General features: G+C 38.9%; 1 protein-coding gene across 5 annotated transcripts in view; it reads right to left on the bottom strand.

Annotated features, from left to right (window-relative positions):
- Positions 1-27070, bottom strand: part of svild (supervillin d) — a 182998-nt gene that overhangs the window by 77695 nt on the left and 78233 nt on the right. For 4 of the 5 annotated variants that reach the window (XM_084433449.1, XM_084433452.1, XM_084433450.1 and 1 more), the window contains exons 5-8: positions 14502-14602; positions 9320-9461; positions 6852-7330; positions 6086-6221 (exon numbers count right to left, since the gene is read on the bottom strand). In XM_084433449.1, coding sequence (XP_084289575.1) covers positions 6086-6221; positions 6852-7330; positions 9320-9461; positions 14502-14602 — 858 coding nt within the window. The remainder of the gene's footprint in view (positions 1-6085; positions 6222-6851; positions 7331-9319; positions 9462-14501; positions 14603-27070) is intronic. The other variant, XM_084433453.1, reaches the window with a different exon arrangement.

Here is a 27070-nt window from a genome sequence, read left to right as displayed (position 1 = left end):
TTACTCAAGAAATGAAAGCCCTGTAATGTAGCTGTCTGTGTAATTGTACATGAAGTGTTTTGTAGAGTTTATAAGCAAAAAAGAAAAGAAAAAACGCCTATTGCCACACCTGCTTTTTTCTGTATATAGTTAGATTTTATCTCAATTTTACCTTTTTTATGTTGTATTTGCACTATTTGGGAACCCTCATATTCTGGGAATGCAAGGCCTTAAATATAGCTCTCTGTATAATTTTGTGCATGAACTGTTTTAAAAAGTGGCAAAGCTAAAAAGAAAAAAAAAAGCCTATGGCTACACCCGCTTTTTTTGTAAATCATTTTTTTTTTTTGTATATAGCTTGATTATATCTGAATTGTACCTGTATATGTTGACACTTACAACTTGTGTTTACATTTTAAACCTTTTAAAATGCTTCATTGAGCATGTTTGTGTTTTTTGTAGTAAAAAAACTATAATTTTTCTATTCGGATTTTGTATTTTTTGTGTGATTTTGGGTCCAGTATGTTGATACAGTACATCAAAGTGAAAAACTAATTGTCTGTTCATATAGGTGATGTTGTGCTGAAAAAAATGATACCAAACATTGGTATGGTATAAATTTGTTTATGTCGCAAAATAAAAAAATAAAAAAGTACTCAAAAACGGCCAAAATAGCCCAAGACTCCAAAGAGTTAAGATTATCATGCCAGAGGGAGCACCACGTGATTTCATGCAGAAGCGGATGTAAACAAAATGAATATAGTCTGTTTATCAGTGAGAACAGGAGGTGAGATTTTGCCAATTTTAATACCTGTTAACAGCAGTATGCTAGCTAATGTCAGCCTTAAGGGCTAAAATGTTTACCGTTGCTTGGCAACACTCTAAGCATGTTAGCCTATAGCTCTAGCAGCTTTCTACACTCAGCCGGTACGTTCAAAACCGAGGTGATTTCTCCCCAGCTCTTCTCTTTGCCCATACGATTGTGGTACGTTTTCTAAGACATTGTGTTGTTGACAGGTAGGGAACGTCATGTTTTTGCCGTTTCAAATGTTTCTCTCATTCACCTCTTATTGGCTATTGTGAAAGTACTGACATAATCATAGTCATAACCACCCTGATTTAAAATACTAAATATCAAACATGTTTTATATCACTGGGGGAGCCCGATGTGTCCTAAAGCAGATTCAGAGGTTTAAAATTAAATCTGACAACGCATCATTACCAGATAATCTGTGCTGAACATCGGAACCGAACAAGGTCCGGAACAAGATCTTTTCTCAGATTGTCGGGAGGGGTAAATCGGGGATAAATTGGCCTAAAACTCCTGGGGCCGGTTGCACCAGCTGTGCATTAGTTACATCTTAGCCTAGTTGTGATGTAAAGTGGCACTAAGTTACAATTTACGTATTACTAAATATTTTTGCGTTGCACCATTCAATTTAGTTTAAACATATATATATATATATATATATATATATATATATATATATATATATATATATATATATATATATATATATATATATATATACAGTCCCTGACAAAAGTCTTGTCGCTTGTGTACAAATTGACCTGAAGTGCCGCTGAAATATATTTCTAATCAAGATTTGTTTTCAAGAAATGGCTCATTTTAATCCCAACAGCTTTTGTAATAATGTTTCAGTGCAAAACGAAACTGTCAAAAAGTATTCTAATATTCACAGCTTGGTAAAGCCCATTGAGTCAATTTTTGCAAAGACATAAGTGTTGTCGCCTTGTCATATGAGCTTGACCTGTGACTAATAATGGATCAATTAGGTCTCAGGTGTGTATAAAAACAACCCCAGTACACTATACCTTCACATCAACTGCAACTAGACCTCTGCAAACATGCCTAAGATTCACCCTTAGACTAAAGTTTTGATTATCAAGAGGCTGAAGACCAGATCCACTGCTGATGTGGCAGACACCTTCAATGTGTCTCAGCGTCAAGTACAGAGGATAAAAAAAACATTTGAAGACACTGGAGACGGTTTTGACAAGCCCAGGTCAGGCAGACCCCGCAAGACAACTGCTCGAGAGGACCGTTTGTTGGCTCGAAAATCCAAGGCCAGCCCATTTTCCACTGCAGCAGAGCTCCACGAGACCTGGTCACCTGAAGTCCCTGTGTCAACCAGAACAGTTTGTCGGATTCTGTCTCGAAATGGCCTCCATGGTCGAATCAGTGCCCAGAAGCCAGCACTAAACAAAAGACAATTGAAAAACCGTGTGGCATTTGCCAAGGCCCACAGCCTGCTAAAAGGATGGACGCTGGAAAAGTGGAAGAAGGTGGATTTTTCAGATGAATCTTCTGTTGAATTACACCACAGTCGCCGCAAATATTGAAGGAGACCTACTGGAGCCCGCATGGATCCGAGATTCACCCAGAAAACAGTGAAGTTTGGTGGCGGAAAAATCATGGTCTGGGGTTACATTTAGTATGGGGGTGTGCGAGAGATCTGCAGGGTGGAAGGCAACATCAATAGTCTAAAATACCAAGAAATCTTAGCTACCTCTTATATTCCCAACCATAAAAGAGGCCAAATTCTGCAGCAGGATGGTGCTTCATCGCATACTTCCATCTCCACATCAAAGTTCCTCAAGGCGAAGAAGATCAAGATGCTCCAGGATTGGCCAGCCCAGTCACCAGACATGAACATCATTGAGCATATGTGGGGTAGGATGAAAGAGGAAGCATGGAAGACGAAACCAAAGAATATTGATGAACTCTGGGAGGCATGCAAGACTGCTTTCTTTGCTATTCCTGATGACTTCATCAATAAATTGTATGAATCCTTGCCAAACCGCATGGATACAGTCCTTCAAGCTCATGGAAGTCATACAAGATATTACATTTGGACCTCACAGCACCACTACATAATTTGCTGACATATTTTTGTATTTGCAGTAAATTTGTTCAATTTCTGTATAGGCGACAAAACTTTTGTCTTGCCAAAATTTGACCTTTCTGTCTTGATTAAATGATAAATCTTTTTTCAGTGAAACTAATTTATTTCAGTGCATTAAACATAATTTGGGAGGGTTTTAGCTTTTCATATGAGCTATTTCTAACACCAATTGATTAATTTAAAGTCAGGTTAATTGCAAGTGTTTCTACAAAATAGATAAGCGACAAGACTTTTGTCAGGGACTGTATATATATATATATATATATATATATATATATATATATATACACATACATACATATATATATATATATATATATATATATATATATATATATAAACTAAATATTTACAGAAGCCTTCGACCAGGAGTAATGATTGGAATAAAACAGCAGATTGTTTGATTTGCAGTAATCTCATGTTTTAGCCACCTGACAGACTTCAATACTTCAGACATATGATGATGTTGACATTTACACTCATTTACATTTTAAGAGAGAGAACATTATGTGAATAAATGACTTGTCTTGCGGCTCTTCAACACGAACTGGATGTAAACAAGAGTGTGCATTGCTCTGTGTTGTAGGCTACATGGCAAATAAAATCAATCATAATAAATAAATGTCCAGTAGCATAAAGTATTTGAGTAAATATAGCTAGTTACTTACTCTACCTCTGTATCTTTTTGGCTACTTTGTACTTACAATGTAAAAGTTGCTAATATCTTATAATAATCTAATAATCTATACTCAATTTGACTACATTTTTGAACAAGTACTCTTCTTTACTCAAATAAATTTGAAATGAATAATGCAATTACAACATTACATTTTGCATGGCACCTAACTTTTTCTGCAGCAGTTTATTTGTGTTTCAAAACAAGTGTTATCGCCATCAACAGGGCATTGAAGGTACTATATCTTGAGCAGTGTTGTGGGTAACGCGTTACAAAGTAACGCGTTAGAGTACTCTAATTACCTTTTTCGTGAAATGTGTAACTTAACGCGTTAGTTTCTTGCGTTAAGTAATCAGTAACTTCGTTATTTTTTTAAAAAAGTAATCCGTTATTTTAAGGAAAGGAAAATCCCGACTGCAGCCTGCTTTTTGTCAGACAGTAGGCTTAGGTCTACTTTGCCACCTGCGGGTATATCAGCGGAGCCGAAGCGCTGTGATCGTAAAGTCAATGGCTGTGATACGTCTGTGCCCTGCATGCGCCTGAGTCTGACCCTGTGTGTGTGTGTGTGTGTTTTTTTTTTTTTTTTTTTTTGAACGACAGGTGTCGTGCCGAAAAGTGATGGTCCGCCGAAAATTGATTGCGCCCAGTCTCTTAACGTCTACAGCTGGATTAAACATACATAACGTGCAAATAACCATCAGTTTATGTCCGTGGTAATAGCAAAGGTATTTCTGTGTGATACTTTAACGTTTCTTTTAACATAATAATAACAAGATGGCAGAGAAGACAGCGTTTGGATTATGGAAGTACGCACATCATGTTCAATTTGTCAACGAAAAGGAAAAGAAAATGCACACTCTGCGTTGGTGAAAAGCTTCTGTCGACCGCCAAAAATTTGCTAAATCGGTTTGTAATCATTTTTGTTTGACAGGCAGCTGTTAATTTCGGTTAGATCGACTGGTTGTTCATTCCTAAATGGATTTAAATCTGCAAGCCTGTTTACCTCAGGTTGTGTTTACAAGTAAGCACACTTGATACACTTTGATAACTGCATTAGATTTAAAGAAAAAAATCAGGAGTTATCTTGTATGGTGCTCATATACAGTAGCCTAGGCTACCCGGGCTGGGTAGGTGCGAATTTTGATTAATATGTTCTGTGATAATAAATAAATAAATAAAACGCCATGTGGAATAGCCTATTGCTGACTGTCTTTCCTGTTATTGTTATCCTGCAGTGTTAATTTAGTCGGATGACTGACGTTATTCATTGTCAGGAGTCACGACTTCTAGGTGCATTTAAAGGGGCCGGGGGCTGTGTCTGTCATGTGTGAGCCGCTGCAAACGGCTTTTAATTTTTGGTAACGCATGAGTACTCTAACGCGTTACTTTTATGAATAGATAACACTGTAACGTAACTGATTACTTTTAATTGATGGTAACGTTGTAACCTAATTAACTACTTTCCAAAGTAACTATACCCAACACTGATCTTGAGTGATTATGTGACTACCCTGTAGTCTGAGCCCGGCTTAAGTCTTGTTTAGTTTTTTTCTTCTACTTAAAGCTACTGTCTTGTGATCAGTAACGTAGACTGATCGGTATTAAATGTGTTAAGATAATCTTACTAAGTTACTGAAGTTATTGAAAGGAATAGTTCACTCAAAAAAATTTATTATTTCACCATTTACCACTGTTTTCAGTGGAACACAAAAGCAGAAACTTGTACAAAATAAGAATCTTTATGCAGCTCTCCCAATACAACAACACTTCCAAAAAAATTTAAATAAAACAAATACACATACAAAAATCTAAATAAAAGTAGTCTATGATAGTTTGAATAATGGCTAGTACCATTTGGGATAGGGCCTGTGTGTGCAAAGGTGATCAATGGAAGCTGGCACAATTTTATCATAAAAATTCCTTAAATATCAGATTGTTTTTCTCCAAAACTAAATGGAAATGGAAATTGTTATTGCCATTATATTCAATTTATCCAAGTAAATTATTTTTGCATGAACAATACCTTTTAAAGAAATAGGGGAAACACACTTCTCCATATTAATTTGTGGGTTTAAATGTTTGTACTGAGAATGCATGTAACTAGAGAGACTGATCACTGATGCATACCAAATTTCAGGAATTGGTAAAACTGAGTGGAAATCCTCCTTCTGTGCTCACACCCCTTCTCAGCAGGACATCCAAGCTGAGGAACTTGCTGACTCAGCACTGGAAACAACCTCTTCCTGCCCCACCCCTCCCAGTGGATTCACCATCCCACAAACAGCTCCTCACATCAGGAGACCTTCATCTGCAGTCTATTGTTTTATGCTGTCTCCACCCTATAGCCAACCAACACGGACACTTCATGAACCCCAAACTGCACACAACAACAAAAGTGTTGTGTACTGTGAAAAGTTTTATGAAAGTTTTAGGTTAATTCAGCCCATTTCTCTCTGCTACTGACAGGAAAAAGTGGCTGCTGTTTTAAAGAGTGTGTGGGTACCTTCTTCTTCCAGGCATTTTCACTCTCCTGCAGCTGGGAGTAACGGTCAGCCAGGGAAGCCTGGACGACATCGGTTTGCTTATTCTTCTTAAGCTTGCTCCAGCAATCGTCTTCACCACTGTTAAACTCTGCCAGCCTGCCAAATGTATAGGGAACGTATTATAGAAACAGACATAGAAAGTGAACTTTCCACTTAAGCAGCTTCTGTGTTTAGACTGTGTCAGCAGTATAACAAACATCCCATCAATAGACTTTCGTGGGACTTTTGTTTGGACTTTTCATTCAAAGCTGGGTAAAAGGTAAAAACTGAAGTTAGAAGTGCATGATATTTTTAATCAATATTCATACTTTTCTACCTGTAAAATCTTCGTAACAATTTTTTTTTTTTTTATGCATAGCACTTTAAACTATTCAGACAAACATGAAAATGAAGGAAAATAAAATAATTGACTTTTTTTCTTTAAATAAGTAAAATTGCAACCACAAAACAGCAGTGAATAAATACAATAAAATAATAATCAATGTCAATACATATTATTATCATTGTTAAACAAACTTTTAAACAAATAATCAGCAATCAGTCATAACAGTTTTATTAATGCATCTGGCAGATTCTTTTATCCAAAGCAACTTCCGTTGCATACATATTAACAGTTCATGCATTCCCCGAGAATCGAACCTATGACCTTTGCGTTGCTGGAGCCATGCTCTACTGTTTGAGTTACATGAATGCTTTTAAGCATTAAAACTCCCTTTCCCATCATACCTCTCTTTGAGGGAGGAGCTCATGCTCCCGTCCAGGCTGCTGTCTAGCTCCTCCCCTTCTTCAGATTGGGAGATAGACGGGGTTTTGTCCACAGAATCTGGGGAAGGAGTGCGAGAAGTCTCACTCGAGCTGCTTTCCTCTCTCTGCAGCATCCTCTCGTCTCCATCCTCCTCTTCCTCCTTGTCATCCTCAACCTCTTCATCCTTGGCCTTCTTTCCATCAAGAACAGTCAGCTCCTTGCAGGTTTTGATGGCAGGAGTTGTGATACACTCCAGCTCGGCGTGTTCGGAGTCCAGACTGGTTGAGCGGCTCTTCTTCAGGATGCCTTTTATGTTGCGCTGACCTGAGTCCTGTCTCTGTAGTACTGGCATGGGAGCTTTTGGTTCTTCATCCACCTTAAGAGCTCCAGAAGAAGCAATCAGTTCTTCTGTGCCCACAGAACACTGCCTCTCTCTCACTTTCTGCTCATTCTGTTTAGCCTAGAAGACACAATGCAACAAAAACAAAAAAAGAGGGGGATCTTATTTGAACCCCTTTGGTGCAAATTTTGGTAGGTGGTTTGTTGTAGATGCTTTTTGTTTCTTAAAGACCGATGATATTTTTGTCTCATGACTAGTTAATTAAGTGAGTATGAGCGTTAAAATAGAAATGTTTGCTATTAAACAGCATTAGGGCCCTATCATACACCCGGCGCAATGCGGCGCCAGGCGAAACTCAAGCGTTTTTTTCAAGTAAGTTTCAGCCCAATGCAGTTATCATTTTCACGTCCTGCGCCACATTGTTTAAATAGCAAATGCATTTCTGCCCATTTGTGCACCCATGAGCGTGCTGATCTGAAAACGAGGTGTGTTCAGGCGCATTGTTGGTGCGTTGCTATTTTGAGGCAACTGAAATAGACTGCGCCATTGACCAACAAAAACCTGGTCTAAAGTCAATGGCACAATTATTTTTTTTTTTTTTATTTAAAGGGCACATTAGTAATATGCACCTATAGGCGGGTGCAAAACGCGCGTACACTCTGCTTATTTACGCAGTGCAGCAGCACACAAACATGACAAATATTAAAAATAAAAGGATTACAATGTAAAAGATTATTATTGTGTACATAAGATATGGTGGAATCCAGCTTGTCCTGTAGATGGTCTCCTCACACACAAGCAGATCCGTTTGCTCTCTGGATAAGCTGAATGTCTTTCTGCTTGCAAATTCCGCCATGTAAATAACAGCCCGCCATGGCGCGAGCACAATTGGCTTTTTAAAGGGAATGGGAGATGAGACTCTGATTGGTTTATTGCACATTACACCCAAAACACCCATTACTCATACAAGAGAATAGGGACAACCCTATTAGACCATGCGCCGGGCATGCCGACCATTTTTCCCGTCATTAAACTAGCAAAAGTGGATTCGGACACGGCCAAAGTGCACTTGCACTGTGCGCTTTGCGCTTTAGACCATGCGCTTAGATCGTTAAAATAGGGTCCTTAGAGTTAAGTTCAAGTAATTTTCATGAAATAATTGTTTCAAAACAGGTAAGTTGCAACTTCGATGCAATGATTTGTTTGCGCCAACTCAAAAATGTTCACTGAAGTTTGTGAAGAATGTTTTTTTATGTATTAAAATGTATATTTGGCTATGGAGAGAGATCACAGCTTATGTAAGATCTTGCCAGCAAATAAAAGAAAATTGAAACAACACTGTGTCTGTGGCTGTGTCATTTTGGGCTAAAACAAGCGCTGACCCTTCCATTCTTCCTCAAAATAGGCACCCAAACTCTCTTTCTCTCCCAAAAGGAGAAAGAAGGATATAAAGAGGGGCAAAAGAAAAACAGTGAGAGTGAAGGAGTGAAAAACATGGTTGGTGGTCTGTTTAACAGCAGCACAACCACACACCCCTCAGGGAGGAACACAGAAACACAGTGACCCAGAGAGAAAGAGAGAGAGACAGAGATAGAAAGAGAGAAAGAGAACAACAGGAGGGTTGAGTCTCATGATGTCTGGAGCCACTGCTGATCACATGTGTACAATACAGGAAGATGAGGAGAAGTCATAGAAGCACAAAGCTGTTGTAATTTAAATTATTACTCAAACAAATCAAGAGAAAAATCAACTCATATGCATGGTTTATGTGGGTTTATGTGAACAGAGTGCACACATGCATATGGTTGGGAAGATTAAGTAAAACATTGGTAAGAAAATGTATCCACTTAATAGAAAAGCTCTGATTGGGTGATTTAAAATGTGATTAATAGTGCAGCCCTAATTTTAAGGAATCTGCTGATGCTTTACTATGATAGCAAACAACATTAACACACAATGCTGATTAACAAAGCTCTTCTAGAGAAACCAAATTGAAACCAAACCAAACTTTCTTTTTTTTTTTTTACTGATTATCTAGAAAATATTCATTGTGAATAAGATAAATTATGAAATTCTCTTCAATTTGGGGGGTGCAGCATGACTGCTTACCATTTCTTCCCTCACATTCTCATTTTCCTTGTTTTTCGCATCCTGCTCTCCTGCAGTGAAAGGTTGAAAGTGGGAGATCTCATCCTGTCTGAAATGTATTCTTTCTCCAGAACTTTTCGCACCCTCACCTGAGGAGGAATGACTGCAGAGAGAAGATATATTTGGTAGGGATCTCATTTCATAATCAAATTTATTATTGTATATATCATTTTATTACTTGTTCATTCAAAAAGCTGAGTATGTGTGATTAGTGGAGATTAGCGGATGCTATGTGTCAAATAAATAAATGAAAACAGATGCTCTGACATATAATGTTATATGAGGAATCAGACTGCTTTCCATAAAGTTAATCATTGTGACTGTTTACACATATTAAGGGGTGAGTCATAGAGATGTCTGCCGCCAAACACTGAAAGCAAAAGAGCATTCGGTCCAAATTCCACAGATTCAACACTCAACTCAAACATATACACAAACAGAACATATAATCTACACTATTAGCTCACAATAGCTGACAAGAAAACACACAACTAAAATTGATAACACCCACACACATGCAATCAACCTCATGTTTTACAACAGTGATATTTGATATTAGTTTATCCTTAAATCTGACCAGCAAATCAAATGTCAATTTCTGCACACACGCACACACACACACGCACACACACACACGCACACACACACACAAACGCACACACGCACACGCACAGACGTCAGGGCCGTCAGTTAGAAAGATCACTCTAATTGGCTATTTAATTTTGCAAACGATAATGAGAATAAAATGTACATAAGAAAAAAAGCTAAAGTAATGAAAGCAAGTAAAGAAAGTCAAGAGGGCACAGACAGAAGGCTGTTCTAATTTTACATCATCTTACCTGAGCATTGCAATACACTAATATTTTCATTATCATTGTAAGCCCCCTGAAATGAAGAAAATGATCAGCATGATTGATAGTTAAAATGTTAAGCCAGCGCTGCTTTGTCTACGGTTTGTATATCTGCAGTGCTAGTTTCGGTTTCCCTTTTTGATGCAAAGCACACTCTGGAAACTTTAATTTTACATTAACAGTATTAACGATAGTTTTGCAAAGTTGCTATGGTCTACTGTTTGATCATAAATTGTGCACATTGTTTTATTTTAATTTAATAGGCTTAATTAATTTAATTTAATTGTTAGTTGAATTTTCATGAATTTGTACCCTTATATATTTAAATAACTGCGAAAAATGTTTATGGCTTAAATTCATGGTTGTAAAAACACTTCTTTTTTTTTATTTATTTTTTTACATGGTCTCCGGTTGAGATAAATAATTTGAGTTTGAGACCACTGTTTAGTCAAAGCAATCTGTGTGAATCCAAAACCTTTGACCCAGGACTGTCAAACTACACCCAGAAGATAAAAACAGACTGTTAAGATCTGCAAACTGTGGGCCAATGAACCAAAAACATCTACAACACCCACACACACACTGAAAAGCTATGCAACCCAAAAAGTGCATAGGACCTGGATATTGTAGATGTACACCACATCAGACTCCACACACACAATCTTTCAGACCCCTGCCGCGGAGCCAGATGAGATGGGATCCAGAAGTGTTGAGTCTAAAGTTCCGACAAAAAAGTCACTTTTATTGCAGACCTCTGTCTTTTGTACAGTAACACTCTATCAAATCCCTAAAACCAGCCATTAGAACAGCAGCTTTGGTGAAATATCCATCCCAGAAGCTCTTGACTTGTAATTGCATGAGACATTCATACAGTCCAGACTGGGACCAAGAAAGTCGGTAATATGGAGTGCTTGGTCATGAAGCAGCCATCGAGTGAAGGGTAGCAGCGATCTGTTCTTTAGTTTAAAAAGAAGACCTTCAATCTTTAATATATCAGCCTCACTATATCTAGAAACATGCAAGTGTGCCAACCACACAAACACGAATAATAACCTCAGACACATGTCACGATTGAGCTACTGGTTTACCTTCTGGAAAGCTTATCATTAAAGTATGAAGACAGACATTCACTGAAAATAAACACACACACACACAGTATTTATTTGAAACAGTGGCTAAATTAAAATGAATTAAAGCTTCTACTTCTGAAGTTTCCAAAGAGCATAGCAGTAATGACTGCTTTATGAATGACTGTATGAAATTCTTTACTTACAAGATTGATAATATTAGAGAGAAAATTATAACTATGCAACCGTCTACTACAGTATCGCATCAGGCAGTGCATTGTAGCGTCCCTGAGGAAAAATTCCATTCATTCGTTGCAATAGGAGAGGAATAATTGTCTAAACTCGCAGTTGTATTTTAGACCATACACTGACTAAGCTACTGAAAGAAATGCTTTCAGAGGTCATAGATCCTCTTCTTAATATCATTAATTAATCTTTGTCACTAGGATATGTACCGAAAACTTAAGCTGGCTATTATTAAACCTCTTATTTAAAAAGAAAACGCAACTTGATCCTAAAGAATTGGTCTATTACAGGCCAATCTCTAATCTACCCTTTTTGTCAAAGATACTACAAAAGGCAGTATCCCCACAACTATGTTCCTTTTTAGAAAGAAATGGAATCTGCAAGGATTTCCAGTCAGGATTTAGACCGTACCACAGTACTGAGACTGCTCTCATTAGAGTTACAAATGATTTGCTCTTATCCGATCGTGGTTGTATTTCTATATTAGTGCTACTCGATCTTAGTGCTGCATTTGATACCATTGACCACAACATTCTTTTAAATAGACTAGAAAATGATGTTGGCATTAATGGAATTGCATTAGCATGGTTTAAATAATACTCATCCGACCATTATCAGTTTGTAGCAGAAAATGAAGAGATGTCTTATCAATCAGAACTTCAGTATGGAGTACCACAAGGCTCAGTACTAGGACCGTTGCTGTTCACCCTGTACATGCTACCCTTGGGAGATATCATTAGGAAGCATGGGATTAGTTTTCACTGTTATGCCGATGATACTCAGCTCTATATCTCTTCGCGCCCCGAAGAAACTTGCCAATTCAAGAAATGAACGGAATGCATAGCTGACATAAAAATTACCATGACTAGTAATTTCATATTACTTAATTCTGAAAAAACAGAGTTTTTAATAACTGGACAAAAAAACTCTGCATGTACTAACCTAGAATACTGTCTAACAATTGATGGCTGCTCTGTCAAGTCTTCGTCGACAGTTAGGAATCTGGCTGTGCTCTTTGATACCAATCTTTCATTTGAAAGCCACGTATCTAGCATCTGTAAAACTGCATTCTTCCATCTTAAAAATATCTCTAAATTACGACATATGCTTTCAATGAAAAATGCGGAACAATTAGTTCACGCGTTCATGACCTCAAGGCTAGATTATTGTAATGCTCTTATGGGTTGTTGCCCTGCACGCATAATAAACAAACTACAGCTGGTCCAAAACGCAAAAGCTAGAGTTCTTACTAGAACCAGGAAGTATGACCATATTAGCCCAGTTCTGTCAACACTGCATTGGCTCCCTATTAAACATCGTATACATTTTTAAATATTGCTGATTACTTACAAAGCACTAAATGGTTTAGTTACCCAGTACTTGAGTGAGCTCTTAACGCATTATAGGCCTTCACGTCTATTGCGATCTCAAAAATCTGGCCAGTTAATACCTAGAATATCAAAATCGACTGCTGGCGGTAGATCCTTTTCCCATTTATCACCTAAACTCTGGAACAGTCTCTCTAACATTGTCCGGGAAGCAGACACACTCAGTTTAAATCTAGACTAAAAACACATCTCTTTAACCTGGCATACACATAGAAAATTATACATTCATATTATTCAAATCAGTTAAATGATTATTAGGCTGCATAAATTACATCAGCCGGAACTGGGAACACTTCCTATAACACCCAATGTACTCGTTACATCATAAGAAGAATGGCATCTTGCTTATTCCGAGGTTTACTGTAATCAGCTAGATCCGGGCCGTATCCAGATCAGATGAAGGACCTGGGCCTAGACACAACCACAACGCATCCCTGAAGTGTCAGCAGAGGTTGTGTCAACTAGACTCTCCCCTGTGAAGGCCTCATCGACACGACAGCCATCAGCACTGATCCTCAACAAACCCGTCCCCATACCGGTGTGATGACTCTGATCTTCAACCAGATGGAACTGGATAATATTCAGATTGTTCCAATCCAATCTGACTTCTGACCTATAATGCTGCCTGAATCATAATCATACACTGTTGGCTCATTGGCCAGAGGAGAACTGGCCCCCCAATTGAGGCTGGTTTCTCCCAAGGTGTTTTTCTCCATTCTGCCACCTGATGGAGTTTTGGTTCTTTGCCACTGTCCCTTTTTTTGCCTTTGTCGCCTTTTTTCACCTTTGTTGCCATTGGCTTTTGGCTTGCTTAGTTGGGGACATTAAATTTAACATTTTATTTAATATTCAACAATAATATTGATCTGCCTGCATTGACACCATTATATGAGAACTGAACTGAGCTGGATGATGACATCACAGTTTTGTCCAGAGCGGCTATATGTATAAATTAACTAAATTAATAACTTTTTACAACAAAAATGAAACATCACTGAACTTACTTAAGATGGTGTGTAAGATTACTGTGACGCTGTTTTCTTCTGGAAATAAACTTTGTTGCATTATTTTCCTGTTATCTCTGTAAAGCTGCTTTGAAACAATCTGTATTGTAAAAAGCGCTATATAAATAAATATGACTTGACTTGACACACACAGAGAGAGAGACACAGAGAGAGAGAGAGAGAGAGCGAGAGCGAGAGCAAGAGAGAGCGAGAGAGAGCGAGAGAGAGCGCGAGAGAGAGAGAGAGAGAGAGAGAGAGAGAGAGAGAGAGAGAGAGAGAGAGAGATGCTTATCTGACAGACAGGCATTTTGCATTCATCTGCTATGACTCACTGCCTTCCTGGCAGGACACAGATCAAAACTAAACCAGCACAGAGGATTACAAACTTCCAAAACTAACCTTGTGTGAATCACCACAGAGTGTACATATAGTCCGCATGCAAATGAAAGGGATAGTTCAGCCAAAAATGATCATTTACATACCCACAGGTCATTCCAAACCTGTATGCATTTATTTTGTGTTAAATGTGTTCAGTGTTTATGCTGAACTAACCCTTTAACTTGAACTAGCTAACAAAATATTATTACCTAGTGGAAACTTTCCTCCTCTCACTGATATGCTCTACATTGTAGGTAGTGTCATCTGCTTGGTTCTTTGGGGTGGCAGAGATGTCTGTCTTCTCCAGCCCCTGTTGGCCAAAGGGGGAAAAAATTACAGTATACATACAAGAACAACAGGAATACAGGAACTTCTCTAAGTTCAACAATCTGAAAGAAAGGAACCATGGGTACTTTCCACATCAAACTAATCCTCCAGGGATGGTCCAGTCAGAATCTCACAATTAGCCATTCAGAGCCAGGCGGTTTTGTGTGTGTGTTTGTTTTTTTTTTTTTTTTTTTTTTCACAAAGCCTAGGCAGAGCCAGAGGGGCTGCAGGGACCTACAGGCGCACACACACACACAAGCTGGGAAAAGCTGTTGTCTTAAGATTGAATGAGGCCTGTGGGAGAAAGGGGCTTGTGGGAGGACGTAGAGGTCAGAGTGGTTTTGACTGCTCTCAATTCACTAGCTCTGAGGGGGGAGAGAAATGTGGAAACTTAGGCGATACTCATTTAATAAATATTAAAATAAATGTTTTGAGTTAAATACAAGTTAAGCTCAGTCAAAAGTACCTGTGGCTGTGCTTTTCAGCACAGAAAAAAAAAATTGTGCCTTGTACCTTGTAAACCAACAAAAAATTGTGTTTACACTTACAATGAAAGTCTATAGGGCAGGATTTGCATTTGTCAATGTAACCCTAACCAATTAAAATGTTTAGCCACATGATTTAAACATATGCATTTACAAGTGACTAGTGTGGTAAAATTGCTTACTAACCGTAAATGTGAAGTTAAGCCTATATCCAATTTTTCAACTCCTGTCATGGCCATGTATAGACAGTAAACCCAGTAACTTTCATAAGATATGCACAAGGATTCCAGAAGGGGACTGTCCCTGATTATTAATTACTTGAGACAAATAATTGAGATTAACAGTTTGTTTTATGTAACCTAGTGTGAGATTAAAATACATGCTATAATACTTTAAGAAGGCATTTATTCATAATGAATTGCATGAAGCAATGGCTGAGCAGCGTAGCTGCACAAACCTATAGCGTGAAAGCCTGCCAGAGCCCACCAAAATGGGCAGGGCTACCCCTCTATATAATGCAGGCATTCTGCCATAGGAACTCAGCTCAATTCGACTGAAAGTTATGCAGTACCCGTTCCTGTTATTAGTAACCGAGTACATTCACCATCAATTAATTCGATGACAAACATCTTCTCCTCGCTAGACTCTTTGTGCAGATGTGCACCTGGAAGTGGCAGACCTGAGAGGGTACCATGATTTAGTACGCTCCGGTGATAGCATGGCAGTGGTGTCCTACATAAGCCATCAAGGTGGACTCAGATCGAGACCTCTGTACATGCTTGCCAGACGCACACGTGCAGGGCACTGAGAGCAGCACACATGCCTGGCAACGCTCACTAATGACCCACAATTGGCCCAGCCTTCCCCTATACGCCCAGTCCTTCTGGTGGCCCCCTTCTGGCGAAACCAGTCATGGTTCCCAGAATTGATGCAGCTGCTCTCAGCAGCCCCGTGGCGAATTCCCCTGAGGAAGGACCTCCTTTCCCAAGCGGAAGGAATGATGACACCCTCAACCAGAGTTGTGGGCCCTTCACCTCTGGCCCCTCGACGGGAGCCTATCAACCTCTCCGCAAGGGTCCTAAACAGTATTTCTGAGGCTAGAGCCCTGTCCACTACATCTCTACACCCTTAAGTGGTCTGTTTTCTCCAGCTGTGCACAGCCCGGAGTGAAGACCCAACATCCTGTGACATTTCACTGGCACTGGTACCCCTTCCACGCTCGAGGTCTATGTGGCGGTCATAGCAACATTCCAAGCTCCTGTGGCTGGCCAGTCCATAGTCAAGTCAAGTCACCTTCAGTTATATAGCGCTTTTAACAATATAGATAGCTCAAAAGCAGCTTTACAGTGATAATAGGAATTTTAAGTAACAGAGATTGTTTTCGCTTTATAGCAGCTCTAGAATAAAGTTATTGTCCAGTAAAAGTTAGTTTTGATTGATTGATTCACTTCCATTGCAAAGATCATTAGTTAATAACTTAGGGGCCGCTAACACAACACCGTTCTAACAGAAAACACTCAACGCGCTCTGGGCCATATGCAGGAACAACCTGGTTGTTTGCTTTCTGAAGGGGTCCAAAAGGCTAAACCCACCTCGCCCCTCAAAGGTTCCTACATAGTCCATTTCGCTAAAGAACACCCTCCTGCTAGCCACAGCATCGGTCAAACGAGTGGGTGATTTGCAAGTGCTCTCTGTGAGTGCTTCTTGCTTTGAGTTTGGGCCTCATGACTGTAAAGTCATCCTCAAACCAAGACATGGCCATGGCTACCTAAGGTGCTCTCCGTTCAGAGCACAGTTCATTACTCTCTCTGCTCTTCCCCCCTCTGAGGGCGAGCAGGAGTCACATTTACTCTGCCCTGTTCGGGCCATAAGAGTATATATTGAGCGCTCTTCCCAGTTCAGGCAGTCAGAACAGCTCTTTGTGTGCTTTGGAGGCTGCACCAAGGGCATCCGGTCATGAAGCAAAGACTTTCCCACTAGATAGTGGATGCAATTGAACCATATCGATGGTGAATGTACTCGGTTACTAACGTAACCTTGGTTCCCTGAGATAACAGGAACGAGTTCTACATAACTTGCAATCGAATTGACCTGAGTTATGGCAGAATGCCCGCATTATATAGAGGGGTAGCCCCGCCCATTTTGGCGAGCTCTGGCAGGCTTTCACGCAATAGATTCGTGCAGCTACGCTGCTCAGCCATTGGTTGGTGCAACTCCACAGCTCGACCATTGGCTCATGCAGTTTCACTGCGTGATTCTATAAGGTTCAGTAAACAGGAGAAAAATAGCAACGTCTAGCAACTTGTTCCCATTATCTAGGGGGTCCAAGGTTACGTTAGTAACCAAGAACGTTTTCACTGATGAAAATGAGACGATAAGTCGATAAGTTTTTGATGACAAAACCTGTAACAAAAATCTATTGACCTTTTCGTCATGAACAAGATGTTAGAGAGGGATGATTTGGGAAGAGATTCAATCACAAATAATCTCTGTGTGGTAGGAAGATTAGATGCAGGTCAAACGTTTCCTGTAGTTTTTCACTTGAATGGTAATGTATCTACCGGGCAGGTTAATAGAATACAATTGCTGCATGTCTTATAAAATGTTTAAAAATGTCACCATCTGTGAGAAAGAGGAAAATGGACATATCTGGATAAATTACACATTTGAGGTCAAGGAAAACAAGGCCATTTTTAAACTGTGTGGAGTGACAATCTCCAGGAAAACAAAGAATTTTATATTGGCTCGACAATGAACCGGGATAAATTTTATCATGCATTTGCATGGTCTGCCAATTTAATAAGTTTTATTTATATAGCGCCTTTCCAGAGCTCAAGGACACTTTACAATAAACAAACAACAATAAAGGCAGTTGACAAAGACAGCAAACAGAACAACAGTAGGCAGTTGAGAGTGCAAGTACAGTAAGTGAAAATTGGGTAGATGGGGCGGCAACCAGCAGAATACAAACAGATAGAACTTTGAAGAAAAAAAAAAAAAAAAAAAAAAATATTATTAGATATTATTAGATATTATTTTAAATAGATATTTAAAAAAAAAGAATTTAAACAATAAAGCAACTATTTAAGCACAAGACGCGAAAGAGAACTCAATTTGAGACGGTTGAGCCACCTCTCTAACCGCACGAGTGCTAAATTTAATTATCTTTTGCATCTTATTACGCTTGAAAGGACAAATACACAAAACTGTCATTTAAAAAGTCGGTTATGTCTAAAGTGAAAGTAAAACAATTGGCAGAAAATCAGATATGTATCATTGGATGTGTGCATTAAAGGGTTAGTTCACCCTTTAAAAGTAAGCAATGTCAGAAACGGCAACGGAGGCGATTCTAGGGGTAATTTTAAATTTGCATCTTTGTTCTTTTTTATCTTATTTAGTGACCGGTATATTTTAGTTGACAAAGTATTATTGTGATATTTAATCGACTAAAACTAGACTAAAACTAAAACAATTCAGATGACTAAAATTAAAATGGCATTTTAGTCAAAAAAAAGTAAATTATGTTTTCTTAATTTGCTGGTGTTTTTTTTTCTATTGCCATGGGTTTTCTGCCATGCCAGTAGACAACACATGTGCTGCAAATACTCACAATGCAACCAAATACAGAAACACACTGCAAATAGCACGGAAATGTTTCAAGGGGACCCCAACAAGTGACAAACCTGGCTGGGACCGCTTATTGCTACTCGTCAGTGGTGTTTGTGATGAGCAGAAAGGTGTTTTTTTTTTTATTTTTTATATATATATGTGTGTAGTGAGCATTTGTAGCACATTTTTGTATCTGTTTTTTTTTTTTCTATGTGCATGTGTTTTCTTCATGCGTTTCTTTATTTTCGATGTACGTTTTCCATTCATGTGTGAACCCGGTTTCTATGTTCATAAAAGTTTTGCTTGTTTTTACAAATATAGGGACAAGTCAGTTTTTATTGTCTGGTTATAGACAGCATGCCACAGATACTGTCATCAGAGCTTGAACCCGGAACATTCCTTTAACTTCAGAATTCCCTTTAACACATGCACGTAAGAAAAATCTAAATCATTCTCTTTTTCAAACAAGATTGTAACTTAATTATATAATACCTATACAATTCTTGAGGCTAAATTAGCATCTGAAGGGCTGTGAATAAACTTTTCTAGTCAATCTTTGACATTGAAGATATAGCGAGCCTTGTGTGCATGCAGACCCAATATGTTCTGGCCTTCTGGGTACAAAAGCGATGGTGTTTTCTTCCAACTTCTCGAGGACACCTGGACGTCTTCAACTCCAGCTTGCAGACTTTATTATAGCAAAACACAGCTGCATTACAGCACTCCATTTGGGACAACTTGAGAGTTCAGCTGACAACAATCCATTTAATTTAGTGTAACTCCTCCAAGATCATTTCCTGCCATGCCACGGACAGATGCTGACATAATAATCATAGTCAGAAGCTTACAGCATAATAATACCAACATAAAAGGAAAGACATGAATTTGCCTTTGGGGAGTAAAGTTGAGTCTCATTAAACTGAATTAAAATTTATATTAAATAAATGTTTTTTTGTTTTTTGTTTACTTTTCATAGCTGATCAGAAATCTAGCACTTTTAGCAAACTGCTGCTTTACATTTCAGCAATTAAACTGAAGTGTGCCATTTTTTATGTTACAGTAATTTATCCTATTTCTCTCTGACATCAACCTCTGGCTAAATGGCATGAAATTGATGCAGGACTACTTGTTTGTCTTTTACAGTTCACAATCAACTGCTATTTGCTTGTGCTATCCAACTTATTTTGTGACGCTGAATTAAGCTATTTCCCGTGAATGTGCGAGACTTCCAAATCATTAGCCACTATAGGTAAGGTATAGGTATAAGTGCAATATCCAGTAAAACTATTTGCACTAAAACCTAGTGTGTTTATGATTGTAATAATAAATTAAAATAATATAACAGTTTGCAATTTCAAGCAGCATAATGCACTGTTTTTATATAGCTAAAATAACTGGAAGCGGATGGCACCGGTAGCCTTGCACATTTATGTTACAAATGGCCACATGTGCTCTTACGTTAAATATAAGGTGGATAGTCTTTGATGGGAGGAAAGCACACTTCAACATGAAGAGACTTCAAATGAACCAAAATCAGTCCATGCAAACTATACAAGAATAATTAGTTTAAATACTGAAATGTTCAAGAACAAAACACCACAACTGTTCAGTCACAATGTCAATTTGTATGCCAACCCAGAAGGCTAATTCACCAATTTGAATTTTGAAATTTGAAACTTGTGAAGATGCAGTTTATATGAGGAGGAAGAGCTGAGAATTCTGTTTGGTGTCACTACTAGTGCTGAAATTATACATTCCACTTATATATCCTGTAAAATATGTTTTGTATGACAATGAAAACAACATTTGATTGCAAGAGAGACAGAATGATAGGTGACACATGGTGACTATGGAAGCATATGGGTAGCAATATTCAATTTGAAATGTAATATGCAAAATGATAATGCAATTTGTAAAATGGCTATGCATTTCTGTATTCGAATTTACATTTTAAATCAAAATTCTAATATAATTTACATTTGCCATTTCATACACTAGTTTTAATATGTAAATTGAATACATATTTTAACGCTTTATAAGTTGCAAAATGAAAATGAAAATGTATTAAAGAAATGATTAGATCTGTTTAGCATGTTCAAGCAAAAACAGTAGCAAAATTATCATTTAAAATGTTATTTTTCTTAATTGCATTTACACTCAGTTAAGACACTTGCGATTGCGTTTTCATTAAATGTCCCGCAATGAATGTAGCAAAATTCAATGTGCAAATTGAAAATGCATTCTGAGCCGATCACGTCCCCGCCCTGTCCCGCTCTGTCAATCACTGCGTGAAGTTGCCCCCAACCAAATGCAAAACGTCGGCAAAATAGGCTCAATCGTTTTTACTGCGTTTGTGCTGCTATGGTTTTTTAGATATTAAATGAATATTTATAGGTCACCCAGCCCCCCACATGCTCCAAATAAAATAGTCTTGTTCGTTTGTGTTGGTTTGTGCCGGTTAAGGTTTTGTTTGTGCTGCTTCGGTTTTTAAGATATCAGACATTTAATTACAGGTGATGGCGTCACCAGCCCCTACCTGCTCCACATTCACACAAAATAGTCTTGTTTGTTTGTGCTTTGTTTGTGCTTTGTTTGTACCGGTAAAAGTTTCGTTTGTTCTGCTTTGGTTTTTTAAATATTAGACCGAATTATAGACGATGACGTCACCAGCACCCCGACCTGCTCCAAATTCACCCAAAATAGCCTCAATCATTTGTGCCGGTAAACATTTTTTTTAATTTCTGCTTCGGTTTCTTAGATATTAAAATAATATTTATTGGTCATTCTGAGGTCACTCAGCCACTTGTATTTGATTTAAAATGTTCAATGGACTGTAGACTGTAGAATAGACTGGTTTGGTTTTATTTGCCTTTATTTTGACAGCATATAGGAGTGAGAGCTTCAATCGTCTGTTTTGAAGTGAAGGTTCATTGGCTTCAATGTACAAACTTTGCACTGGCGAAGTTCTAAATGCTCCCAAGGCAAGTTGTAAGCCCTGATGATGCACTGAGTCAAGCATCTGCTTATATGATTTTCCATAGTCCAGACAGGAACGGATTAGTGTTCTGTAGAGTCTCAAAAGAACAATGTAATCTGCTCTCCATTTTGTTTTTGCCAATACTTTCATTATATTCATAGCTTTAAGACACTTGTTTTTTAGTGATTTCAAATGAGGAATGAAAGTCATTATGTTGTCAAATAGAAGACCTAAGTACTTTTACATTTCCTTAACAACATTAATCGGTTCTCTATTAATGAAGAGTTCTGGATCATGATGAAGGGATCGCTGGATACACAAGTGAGTGCAAACTGTTTTTGATTTCGAGAACTTGAATCCATTTTCAACTGACCACTGATATATTTTGTGAATACATAACTGCAGTTGCCTTTCAATAGGGTATATGTCGAACGTCGCATGACGAAACCGGAAACCTGGTCTCATCGCATCCGCTTGTCATAGAAAGTGTTAACAGCCGTATGAACTGACGCCGATATCTATGGAATTTTAAGGTAATCAGCTAACCTACCTATCTCACTTTGTTATTGGCGTTTTATTCTATTTAAATATCTAAACGTTAGTGTGAAGATTTTTTTTTTTTTTTACTTTTAAATATCGATCTTCACATGCGAGGGACATTGGTTATGATCATCTTTGCTCGCTCCTTTTAAGTTATCTTGAGTAAAACAGTAAAAAAATGCAAGAAGCACATACAAAAGACCTGAACCGGAAGCGATGCGTTCTGTTTTCCGGTTTCGTAATGCGACGTTCGACATATACCCTATTGTACTCATGTTCTTCCCTCTATTACAGATGCAGAGATCATCCACATATAGGCTGCAGAATATATTAGATCCGATGACATTCTCAATGCTGTTTAGTTTAATGCTGTGTGTGACAGAGAGAATGCTTCCCTGAGGAACTCCAAGTTCTTGTTTGTGAATATCCGACAAGGTGGTTCCTACTTGGACTTTAACATACAGTGAGGAAAATAAGTATTTGAACACCCTGCTATTTTGCAAGTTCTCCCACTTAGAAATCATGGAGGGGTCTGAAATTGTCATCGTAGGTGCATGTCCACTGTGAGAGACATACTCTGGAAAAAAAAATCAGAAATCACAATGTATGATTTTTTAACTATTTATTTGTATGATACAGCTGCAAATAAGTGTTTGAACACCTGAGAAAATCAATGTTAATATTTGGTACAGTAGCCTTTGTTTGCAATTACAGAGGTCAAACGTTTCCTGTAGTTTTTCACCAGGTTTGCACACACTGCAGGAGGGATTTTGGCCCACTCCTCCACACAGATCTTCTCTAGATCAGTCAGGTTTCTGGGCTGTCGCTGAGAAACACAGAGTTTGAGCTCCCTCCAAAGATTCTCTATTGGGTTTAGGTCTGGAGACTGGCTAGGCCACGCCAGAACCTTGATATGCTTCTTACAGAGCCACTCCTTTGTTATCCTGGCTGTGTGCTTCGGGTCATTGTCATGTTGGAAGACCCAGCCTCGACCCATCTTCAATGCTCTAACTGAGGGAAGGAGGTTGTTCCCCAAAATCTCGCAATACATGGCTCCGGTCATCCTCTCCTTAATACAGTGCAGTCGCCCTTTCCCATGTGCAGAAAAACACCCCCAAAGCATGATGCTACCACCCCCATGCTTCACAGTAGGGATGGTGTTCTTGGGATGGTACTCATCATTCTTCTTCCTCCAAACACGTTTAGTGGAATTATGACCAAAAAGTTCTATTTTGGTCTCATCTGACCACATGACTTTCTCCCATGACTCCTCTGGATCATCCAAATGGTCATTGGCAAACTTAAGGCGGGCCTTGACATGTGCTGGTTTAAGCAGGGGAACCTTCCGTGCCATGCATGATTTCAAACCATGACGTCTTAGTGTATTACCAAGAGTAACCTTGGAAACGGTGGTCCCAGCTCTTTTCAGGTCATTGACCAGCTCCTCCCGTGTAGTTCTGGGCTGATTTCTCACCTTTCTTAGGATCATTTGGCGCTTTTCCACTGCATGGTACGGTACGGCTCGGTTCGGTACGGCACACTTTGGCGCTTTTCCACTGCATGGTATGGTACGGCTCGGTTCGGTACGGCTCACTTATGGCGCATTTCCACTGAATGGTACGGTACGGTACGGCTCGCTTTAAATGGTACCACCTCTGTTGAGGTTCCAAGCGTACCGTACCGATACTAAAATGTGACGTGAAAACACTGCAGATTACTGATTGGTCAGACAGAAACATCACTACCAGCGTCATTGTATTTACGACACGAGACACTAAACCCGCTAGATTTAAATAGCCAGTAGACAACAGCCAACGCTGTAGCACTTGTTTTAAAAGTACTTGTTTTACTTGTTTTAAAAGAGTATAAACTTCAAAAAAAGAAATGGCTGAATCGTGGTCAGTGGACGAGGTGCGTACTTTCCTCTCTTTGGTTGCCGAGGTGCGGATGGGGTAACACTGAATGAAAAATTCGCATTTAATATGATGATGTCATGGCAGTAAAGACGGCAACTTTATAACGATCAGTCCCACCCACTTTGAAGCGGTACTAACTGCAGTGGAAAAGCAACCGAGCTAAAGCGAACCGAACCGTGCCGTACCGAGTCGAGTCATACCACGCAGTGGGAAAGCGAAGCGAGCCGAACCGTTCCGCGCCGAGTCGAACCGTACCGAGCCGAACCGAGCCGTACCATGCAGTGGAAAAGCGCCAATTGAGACCCCACGAGGTGAGATCTTGCATGGAGCCCCAGTCCGAGGGAGATTGACAGTCATGTTTAGCTTCTTCCATTTTCTAATGATTGCTCCAACAGTGGACCTTTTTTCACCAAGCTGCTTGGCAATTTCCCCGTAGCCCTTTCCAGCCTTGTGGAGGTGTACAATTTTGTCTCTAGTGTCTTTGGACAGCTCTTTGGTCTTGGCCATGTTAGTAGTTGGATTCTTACTGATTGTATGGGGTGGACAGGTGTCTTTATGCAGCTAACGACCTCAAACAGGTGCATCTAATTTAGGATAATAAATGGAGTGGAGGTGGACATTTTAAAGGCAGACTAACAGGTCTTTGAGGGTCAGAATTCTAGCTGATAGACAGGTGTTCAAATACTTATTTGCAGCTGTATCATACAAATAAATAGTTAAAAAATCATATATTGTGATTTCTGGATTTTTTTATTTTTTATTATTATGTCTCTCACAGTGGACATGCACCTACGATGACAATTTCAGACCCCTCCATGATTTCCAAGTGGGAGAACTTGCAAAATAGCAGGGTGTTCAAATACTTATTTTCCTCACTGTATCTGCTAGCCAAAAAATTTGAAATGAAGATGGGTAATCATCCTCTAAAACCCATGTGGTAAAGATCTTTCAAGATTCCATATCTCCATGTTGTATCATATGCTTTTTCCAAGACAAAAAACAAACAAACAGTGACAACATGTTCTTTTCTAATGAAACCATCTCTGATGTAAGTTTCCAGTTGGATTAATTGATCCAAAGTGCACTTTCCACGTCTAAAGCCACATTGATAATACCTTATTTGTTTCTTCGACTCCAATGTCCAAACAAGTCGATTATTTACCATTCTCTCCATTGTTTTACAGAGGCAACTGATAAGAGCGATTGGCCGATAGTTATTTGGATCTGTATGTTCTTTTCCTGGTTTAGGTATTGGGATTACGGTTGCTTCTTTCCAGGAGGGTGGTATTTTATGAAGGTAAAAGAGTAGCAAAACTCGAGAGCACGTAGATGTGAATTTGAGAACTTGTACAAAAAATATTTCGTAAAACATTCGTCCTTGTACGCAAGCATTTACACTCACAGCTCCAATGTGAAAACCTGTCAAATAAAAATCTGAAGCTGAATGTTGAAATTTGCACTCACAGACAATAGTCACAAACCTGTATTCTGAATTTGAAGCTGCAGACAAGTAGTCACAAATGTTTAAAAATGCCATTCACAGAAATGCAATGAAAGACACAAACTTGTAATATATATATTTGCATTTAATCTTACATCCACATTCGCAGTACAACCTCAATTAGGCACTTGCAACTTCTCAAATCTGTCACGGCAATTTCAAATTTCGCGCCTTGACTTTTGCTACTCTTTTCGCGATATATTAGGTGCAAAACTAACTTGTGCACTTGAAACTCAGTGGCGGCGAGAGAGAAAGGGGGGCGTGAGCGGGGGTGTTCAAAGGAGCCTGTGTTTTATTGGTTGGCACCTAGCCAATGAAATGGGACTTTATATTGTACGCGATGATGTCCCGAAGGCTACAGAAAAGCAATTGAGCACAGAATATGAACGCAACGGGTTTAATTACGTTAAGCATTTTCCTCCCATTGAAAACCAAGAAAACGCTTAATGAGGCTTAATGGACCAACAGTTATAAAAAAAAAAAAAAAAAACACACAATTCATTATACATTATTAATAAAACACAGGAAGCAGGTTTATTTGCACTGAACACAAATTTGCTTTCTTTTGTCATATTCTGGGTTCATATGCTTTTCTGTAGTATGCCTAAAGTTGTATGGTGTTTACTGAGTTTGATAATATAATTTGTTTCGTGACATCATAGCGTACAATAGAAGTCCCATTTCATTGGCTAGGCGGCAACCAATAAAACGGCTCCTTTGAACACCCCCGCTTCTTACACCCCAGTGACGGGTAGGTTTAGGGGCGGGGTTAGGGGTAGGTCATCAGACCCCCAGTGGAGGGTAGGTTTAGGGGTGGGGTTAGGAGTAGGTCATCAGACCAATCAGGGATGACTTCCCTAATGAATATTCATGAGTCTTCCCCTACCATCCTGGGAAAAAAAAAATATTGCACATTGGACTGTGTTTGTTGTTCCAGCGTGACATTGCAGAAAAATAGAAACCGTTTCTAAAATAGAATCGTCACGTGTCGCCGTTGCGGCTGGTTAGGACAAAACCTCTGATTAACATGGAAAATATACCTTTTATCATGTGTTGCGGCGTCGCGCCGCGTGTAGTTAGGAATACGGTTTTAGAAACGGTTTCTATTTTTCTGCGACGTTGCGCTGAAACAACAAACACAAAGTGTGGCAATGATAATCTCAGGTACTGTTTATGTGCTTTATTTAATGTTAAACGCATGCAATGTGACTTTGAATATCATTTAGTGCTCCCAGCTTTGTAGCTGTATAAGCTCAAGCTTTACCTCAGATCTTGAAATGAAACAAATGGAAACAAGAACGTTCAAACTGTGAACAAACAAGTGTATTCTTTGACAAAGAATGTTTTAGTAACTCAGTAGCCTATGTATATTTAATACAAAAATTATGAATTTGATTATGTAGCCACTTTGTGATTGCCGTCA

The sequence above is a fragment of the Rutilus rutilus genome (assembly GCF_951802725.1).
Source record: "Rutilus rutilus genome assembly, chromosome: 16".
Taxonomy (NCBI): Eukaryota; Metazoa; Chordata; class Actinopteri; order Cypriniformes; family Leuciscidae; genus Rutilus; species Rutilus rutilus.
Note: the sequence above shows the minus strand (reverse complement) of the source record. Positions and strands in the feature narration are given on the sequence as shown.